Source organism: Plectropomus leopardus, chromosome 15 (assembly GCF_008729295.1).
Source record: "Plectropomus leopardus isolate mb chromosome 15, YSFRI_Pleo_2.0, whole genome shotgun sequence".
In the NCBI taxonomy this organism is placed as follows: Eukaryota; Metazoa; Chordata; class Actinopteri; order Perciformes; family Serranidae; genus Plectropomus; species Plectropomus leopardus.
Genome location: NC_056477.1, coordinates 32,247,062 through 32,255,821, shown reverse-complemented (window position 1 = coordinate 32,255,821; position 8,760 = coordinate 32,247,062). Strand labels below are relative to the sequence as shown.

Sequence of the window (8,760 nt, the reverse complement as noted above, 5' to 3'; positions counted from 1 at the left end):
CTAGATAGATAGATAGATAGATAGATAGATAGATATATGTGTGTAAATCACTAAATCCACCCCTGAAAACAACAAATGCAGCAGAGAGCAGCTGGATCACAGATGGAGTGATATGTTTATGATGAATTCTATCCAAAGTCTGCCAGAAANGGCTGTGTGTGTGTGTGTGTGTGTGTGTGTGTCTAGATAGATAGATAGATAGATAGATAGATAGATATATGTGTGTAAATCACTAAATCCACCCCTGAAAACAACAAATGCAGCAGAGAGCAGCTGGATCAGAGATGGAGTGATATGTTTATGAAGAATTCTATCCAAAGTCTGACAGAAACTGAGACTAAAACAAAGTCTTCTGTAAAAGTCTGAAGTAGTGACTTTCCACCACTGAACATTTTACTATTAAGGCACTTTGTTGTTGAAAGGAATTTGTCAATTTGCAATTTGTCTGCTTCTTTCACTTTGCTGCACTGTCGGCCTGTTCAGATGGATCTATCGATCAACTGTGTGATCATTCAGGAGTGTTATTTGTTTTTATTAGACCTACTTTTACGTCAGTTGTTGAAAATATTAAATTTAATCTTGGTCTCAAATACGTTGGTTAAGACAGGAATGTGCAGCCCGACTAACTCTTTTGTAAATTGGGGTGGACATGACCCCCAGTCACCCATGGAGATTACATGCGTAGTATGAGGGAGAGGGCAGTGAAAAAAGGGAGTCTCCTGGGAAAATTGGGAGGGTTGGCAAGTATGATTCCACCAAAAAATTAAGTGTATTTTGCTATCCTACGCAAATCTTACAAATGTTTAGACCTGGTGGAGATTCTCGTTGACGGAATGTACCACCAGGCCTGTAACGTTTTAGGGGAAACACTGAAATCACTTCACAAAAGTATATAACTCTGCTCAGCAACAACTTTCAAGGATCATAGACAAAACATCTGTCAAGTCATGTTTCCTCCACATATACAGCATGCTAACATTATTAGCATAAGCCCATTGCATTTTACATTGCATAAATTAGCCCAGCAGTTAGCAGACTTTTCCTCTACTCATAGTTTAACAATTTACTTGTTTTTTACTTGTTTACTTATTTGTACTTTTTCTTACTCCTATATCCTGAACAGGATACTGTATATCACAAACACCCTGAGGGAATTTCTTCAAATTTGATGGTAACATTTACTTTGATTAATCAATAAACTGATTAGATTTCATTTGCCAAAGGTCAAAGTCACTGTGACCTTGCTTACGTCTCATTTCATATCTAAAGTAAATCTCGAGGGAATCTATCTGAAAGCAAGGAGAGTGAGTGTGAGTGTGAGTGTGTGTGTGTGTGTGTGTGTTCGTGTTCGTGTTCGTATGTCCTCCACACATCTCAAGAAATGTTTATCTGAAATACTTCACACTTGGTTTTGACGGAACCCAAGGTAGTGCTGAGTCACGTTTGTTGTGATTTGGGCCTGTGACATGTTCAATATTAATAAACTTTGAATAAACAAGGCTCTATGGCTCTCTGCAGCCACGTTGGCAAGACCTTTTCTCGGACCCAAGGAAGCACACTGTTGATTATAAAGTTGTTAAAATGAGCGACTGACAACTAGCACCTGCATGGGTGGGAGAGACACTGTCCTGGTGCAAAAGGAGCAATGTCACAAAAATGGTTAAATTTAAATCCTCATTCCCACTACACAAAAAAACCCATTAACACCTGCCTTTAATGTTATGAGAATGCATACGTTTGGCATTCACACTTGGGTCAAATGACTCTGCAGTAGTCAGGGGTAATTATCGCCTCTCGCTCCGAATCGGCATTGATGAGAAACCACCTTGGCGAACGTGCTAATTTCAGGTCCTGAACCGATGACATACAAAGGAGTCCCTAATTATTACCCGACTCCTCCTGAGTAGCACTCCAGTTTAGTCTGCATTGAGTTTGAAAGAGAGACTCAATAAGTATGTGTGCACAAGCATGTGTGTGTCTGTGTGCTCTACTCCTTATTAAAAATATCTGCTTCTGAAATGCGTGCTGTATTTTATAACTTGGGTGGTGGGACAGAGTCAAGCATGTCTTCACCTCTCTCTGTTGTGTTAATATTCCACACACTAACTAAGCAAAACATCTCTGCAAATTGAACCATGCTCTACTTTGTTGTGTCAAAGCAAGCAACCAGTATGCTGATTTTGAAAAAAAAAACACTTGCTCTAAATGTATTTCACCAGTGTTTAGAACCATGAGCTGGGACTTGGTGTATTTTATGGGGCAGATTGAGTAATCTGGGGCCCTGATCTAACACTTTTATTGCTTTATTTCCACATTTTCTCTGACTCGGAATGTTGATATTGGCATTGGTAAAGGAAACAGGCCTACTCAGAAATACTTTATAATAGTTAAATGAATAATTATGCATCATATCATCATCAATCGAGATCTGTAACTTACAACCCCTGGCTAAAATTATGGAATCATCAGTCTTGGAGGATGTTCATTCAATTGTTTAATTTTGTAGAAAAAAAGCAGACCACGGACATGCCACAAAACAAAAGTAATTTAAAATAGCAACTTTCTGGCTTTAAGAAACACTAAAAGAAATCAAGAAAAAAATGGTAGTCATTAACAATTGCTTTTTTCGATCAAGCAGAGGTAAAAAATTATGAATCACTCAATTCTGAGGAAAAAGTCATGGAATCACCCTGTAAGTTTCCATTTCCAAAACTAACACCTGCATCAGATTAAATCTGCTCACTAGTCTGCAGTTAAAAAGGAGTGCTCACACCTTGGAGAGCTGTTGCACCAAGTGGATTGACAAGAATCATGGCTCCAACAGGAGAGATGTCAGTTGAAACAAAGGAGAGGATAATCAAACCTCCTAAAGAAGGTAAATCATCACGGAATACTGTAAAAGATGTTGGTTGTTCACAGTCAGCTGTGTCCAAAATCTGGACCAAGTACAAACAACATGGGAACGTTTAAAAGGCAAGCATACCGGTAGACCAAGGAAGACATCAAAGTGTCAAGACAGAAATCTTAAAGCATTATGTCCTGAAAACAGAAAATGCACAGCAAAATAAATGAGGAACAAATGGGCGGAAACTGGAGTCAACGTCTGTGACCGAACAGTAAGAAACAGCCTGAAAGTAAATGGGAAAAGCAGCCATGGACTGTGAATGACTGGATGAAAGTCATATTCAGTGATTAATCACGAATGTGCATTGGGCAAGGTGATCATGCTGCAACTTTTGTTTGATGCTATTCCAGTGAGATTTATGAAGACGACTGCCTGAAGAAAACATGTAAACTACCACAGTCGTCGATGATATGGGGCTGCATGTCCAGTAAAGGCACTGGGAAGATGGCTGTCATTACATCTTTTGGGTGATGTGAGGGTCTAAGGGCAGAGGGTTGTCGTACACTGTAAAGCCCTCTGAGGCAAACCATGTTTTGTGATAATGGGCTCTATAAATAAAATTGACTTGACTTTACTTGACATCTTCAATAAATGCACAAGTTTACATTGACATTTTGGGCACTTTTTTTATTCCATCAATTGAAAGGATGTTTGGGGATGATGACATCATTTTTCAAGATGATAAAGCACCTTGCCATAGAGCAAAAGCTTTGAAAACTTTCCTTAAAGAAAGACACATAAGGTCAATGTCATGGCCTGCAAATAATACAGATTTCAATCCAATTGAAAATCTGTGGTGGAAATTGAAGAAAATGATCCACGACAAGGCTCCTACCTGCAAAGCTGATCTGGCAACAGCAATCAGAGAAAGTTGGACCCAGATTGATGAAGAGTACTGTTTGTCGCTTGTTAAGTCCATGCCTCAGAGACTGCAAGCTGTTATAAAGGCCAGAGGTGGTGCAACAAAGTACTTGTGGTGTGTTGGTTTGTTTTTTTTATGATTCCATATTTTTTTCCTCAAAATTGAGTAATTCCATATTTTTTCCCTCTGCTTGATCTAAAAAAACAATTGTCATTGCCCTACAATTTTTTTTTTTTTTAAATTTCTTTTAGCGTCTCTTAAAGCCATAAAGTTGCCATTTTAAATGACTTTAGTTTTGTGGCATGTCTGTGATCTGCTTTTTTTCTACAAAATTAAACAACTGAATGAAAATACTTCAAGACTGGTGATTCCTTATTTTGTGCCAGGGGTTGTATTCACTAGCCTAAAGGGGGATTTGCAGTTGTGTGTTAGGTCTATGCAGAGACTGCAGTGTAGCCTACACATGTGGCCTACGCCATTGTGAGCGTTTTTTTTTGTGGTGGGGTTTCTGACCACAGAAACCCCACCATAGACTAGGATTTTGCTAGTTTTTTTTTTTTTTATAACAGCTTGATTAATTCAAAATATACTTTAAACATGGCTTAATAGTGAAAATGTCAAACAAAAGTGCACAAATCGGCTTCTTTACAACTAGAAGTTTCACCAACAAGAAACTTCTCTCTTTGGGGGACACGTTGTCTTAATAAATACAACGTGCTCATGTTATTAGCACAAGCCTGTGGTATTTTGCATTGTATTAATTTGCCTAGCGGCTGGCAAAAATATTATTTACTAATATTTTGATGATTATTTTGAATTCTTTTCATCAACCAGTCCCTTTGGATGGTGAGGCACAAAGTTTATCTTGAACACTAGTCTTTTCAGTCTTATTTCTGTAATATGCGTTTTGTGGTTTTCTGTCTTATATTCTGTCGTGTACTGTTGTGTTTTGTCAGGTGATAGATGAGATTTACCGCGTGCTGCGCTATGTGAATTCCACTCGGGCGCCCCAGCGAGCTCATGAGGTCCTGCAGGAGTTGAGGGATATCTCCTCCATGGCCATGGAGTACTTTGATGAGAAGATTGTCCCTATCCTGAAGAAGAAGCTTCCAGGAGCTGATCTGTCCGGCCGCCTTATTGGCTCTACACCAGGTAGAAGTTGTAGGACATGTGTTTCGCCTTTAATTTAATTAATTAAAATTAACCCAAAAAATTCACCCAAAGCAACTCACAATGCTTTTAATAGTATGACACAAAAACGCAGCTCTTGTGTTTTCAACGATTTAAATTTTTAAAATTTAATCGTAATTAATTTAATTTCAAATGAATAAAATTGCCATTTTGCCTGACAGTCTACACTCAATATCAACAAAGAAAAATTAAAACGTGTTTAGATTTGGTTTTTTTGCTCAATGGCAGCTTTTGGGAGAGGAACAGCTCTTGGTCCAAGTCGGGTCAGCCTCACCCTGATGCCAGCTCTCCTGCCTCTCTTTGTCTAGTGCTTTCGGTTTCGTTTCTCTCCTCTAGTCTGATGAGCCACTTGTCGTATGCCATTGGTGGGGATCCTCTTGCATTCTGCTGCATTCAGTCTAAACTCCACACAACTTTTCCCAATGTTGATAGGTGCTTCTCTATTGTAGAAAAACTGTGCTTCAGCAGCCATGGACTCAAAAAATAAAAAAAAAAAAAAGCAAAATATAGCAAAAAAGTAGCAAGGATTTAAGGAGCTACAGGCTCTGCATCTACATGCGCTGTTGTTGTCTTCCCTTATTGTGCTATTGTGCTATTATTGTGCTGCTATTATCATTTTATCAGTAAAAAAAGAGTCATTTAGATTATGTTTCAGTGATGTTACTTGTCTCACCCACTAAAGATCAAATTGGGCTGTATGTAGGCCATGAAGTCCATAATTTGAGCAAAATGTACTCAGTTACTTTCCACCACTGCAGACACAACCTGCTAATTTTTCTGTGTTCTATCAGTCAATCATCATAGTATTCATCAACCAGAAATACCAAGTGTTGTGTGCTCTTCTCTTCCTTTGTGAAGCTTCTCATGGTGCATTTTATATATGACAGGCGATTCAAAATGTCACATGCTACAAAACGTTTGCTGTTGTCCTCAATAAGGACTGTGAGGTCTACTCCGCCTCCAGAGGGGGCCACTCCGTGACCACAGCCACTCTCAGTGACCACAGCAGGTGTGAAAAAACTCTTTCTGAAAGTAAATATAGGCTGCCAGTCCAGATAACATTCCAGGATGCGTAGTAAAAACTTTTGCTGACTAGCTAGTTAATGTTCTAACATTTTTATAAACATTTTTAACATTTCACTCTCACATGAGACTTCCCTCCTGCCTCAAGGCAGCCATCATCATTCCTGTACCAAAAAAGTCTGCTGTGTCTAGTCTTAATGACTACCGCCCTGTGGCTCTTAACCCCATCTTGATGAAGTACTTTGAGAAACTGGTTCTTTAGTACATCAAAGACAACATCCCTACCAGCCTAGACCCTCACCAGTATGCCTTCAGAACCAACAGATCCACAGAGGACGCTACATCTACTGCTCTTCACTCAGTCTTCCCTCACCTGGTGAATAAGAACAGCTACATCATGATGCTATTTATTGACTTCAGCTCAGCGTTCAACACAATCTCTCCCATGAAGCTGATTGGAAAACTTAACACTCTGGGCTTCAGTACAACACTCTGCAACAAGATACTGGATCCCCAGAGAGCTCAGGACTACATTAGTGCTCAACCCTGGAGCCTAAGAGCTGTGTGCTCAGCCCCCTCCTGTTCACACTGTACACCCATGACTGCACTCCCAGACATCAGGAGAACTCTATTGTGAAGTATACGGACAACACCACCATCATCAGCTGTATTACAAACAATGATGAGAGTTCAGACCGGGAGGAAATCAACAATCTTGCAGAGTGGTGCACTAACAACAACTGCTTAACGTCTGTCTGTCTACCTGCTCCACCTCAGCTGAGCTGTGGAGCTATAGCTATAACTTTAGGTTCCTTGGAATTACCATCACTGAGAACCTATCTTGGTCGTCACACATCACCACCCAGTTAAAAAAGCACAGAAAAGGCTCTATTTTCTACGACTAAATTCCAGAGCAAGATCCTGGTTTACTTCTACAAAGGGGCAATAGACAGCATACTGACTGGAAACATCACAAACTGGCATGGTATATGCAGCCTAGGACAGGAAGGCTCTACAGGGGGTGATTAAAGCTGCCCAGAACATCACTGGTTCCCATCTACAGAGCATCAGTGACCTTGGTGAAGTGAGGTGTCTGCACAGAGCCCAAATGATACTGAAAGACAGCAGCCACCCCAGCCACAGTCTGTTCATCCTGCTGCCATAAAAGATGCAGAAGTATCTGCTGCTTTCTTCCCTAGGCTGTGAGCCTAGGGAAGAAACTCAACTCAACTCTTCCTTTGATGCCAAAAGATGTAGCAGGATTTAGGATCAAATTTTTATTTAAAATTAAAATTATGACAAATAAACCTATCTTGTACCTCATATCTTTGAGTTTGGAATGGTTGGACAAAACAAGACATTTTGAAGATTCGCACATGCATTTTACTGACCATGGAGTTAATTAATTGAAAAAAAAAGACAACTTAATCAAACTAATTAGTTTTAGGCATATTCTTGACAGTCTTTTAGGTTCCCATAAAGCTTTGGCCACCCCCCTTTAAAACAAAGATCACCTCTCAAATTCATTATAAGCCTCATGAAAAATAGTGTCCTGTTGCACTTTTACTTTTGTCCTGCAGGATCTCTTCTGTCTTTGTATGTGATCGTAAGTTCCTGAAGACCTCTGATCCTCTGTTCTGTTTCCTCAGTGGCAGGTCCTTCTACCTCCCTGACCACCATGTCCCTGCTGGCCAAGAACACACCATCCCGCTCTGAGATGACCAAGGTGCAGCAGCAGGTAAAGGTGAATGGGGCGTCAATGACAGTACTGCGAAGGGAAATGCAGGAAATTCGTGTCAAGCAGCTGGAGCAGCAGAAACAGCTGCAGGACCAGGAGCAGAAGCTGCTGGAACAGACCCAAGTGATCGGTGAGCAGAATGCCCGCCTTGCCGAGCTGGAACACAAGCTTCGTGAACTGATGGACAGTAGTGCTGCTGCTATGGGAGGACCCAGGCCCGGCACAGCTGCCCCCTCTACATCTAGCAGCACGGCTGTGTCTTCTACTGTTGCTAGCACATCTGGTACTGTGTTGGCAAGTGGCAGTTTGGCAGCAGCCTCTCTACCCAGAGAGCCAGAGGGTGAGGGAGGGTCGTCACTCAAACGTACCAGAAAGAGCTCAGACCTTCCACGACAGTCCAAACGGCTTCGCAGCAAGAAATAAGAGACTCTGTGTGCCATTGAGTTCAAGTTTTGTTTTTGGTTTTGAGCTCTGACTGATTACACCTTCTCCTCAATTCTCTGTGTCACCAACCACCCTACCAACAATCATCATCTGTACCCCCCCCCTTCCCACCCCCCCCCCCCCCACACACACACACACACATCCGAATATAGCCAATGGTCAGCCTGTTTCTTGAAGGTTACATTAAAATGACTATCTTTTTAATGTAGGTGCTTTTCTAAGAGGCTTATATGTTTGGAAAAAAATATTGGTATGGCACAACAGAAATTTAGATGGTTGGTAAATATGGTTAACAGAAGTCATGTTGTGCACATTGTTAATGTAGTTCCTGTTACTGAAATAAAATCTACCAAAACATTTTACTTTGTAAATGTACACAATTAAGGGCATATCGCAGTAAAAAATGCTGAGTCAGGACATTCCTTAAATGACAAGTTAAATACTTCTAGCCTATAATAATAACCCTAAGTAAAGTTGCATCTTATGGGTAATCAGTGATCTCCATGTGCAATAAAAGTGCAATAAAACTTTTCATATTCCTTACCAGTATATTGGTTGGTCAATCCAAAATTGCTCTTCAAATCACTTCAGTTCAAT

The 8,760-nt window shown here is 40.4% G+C and overlaps 1 protein-coding gene across 1 annotated transcript in view; it reads left to right on the top strand.

Moving 5' to 3' along the window:
* fbxo28 (F-box protein 28) overlaps positions 1–8,235 on the top strand; it is a 25,019-nt gene extending 16,784 nt beyond the window's left edge. The window contains exons 4-5 of the mRNA XM_042502723.1: positions 4,724–4,919; positions 7,631–8,235. Of these exons, the coding sequence (XP_042358657.1) occupies positions 4,724–4,919; positions 7,631–8,142 (708 nt within the window). The 3' untranslated portion in view covers positions 8,143–8,235. The remainder of the gene's footprint in view (positions 1–4,723; positions 4,920–7,630) is intronic.
* The last annotated feature ends 525 nt before the right edge of the window (positions 8,236–8,760 follow it).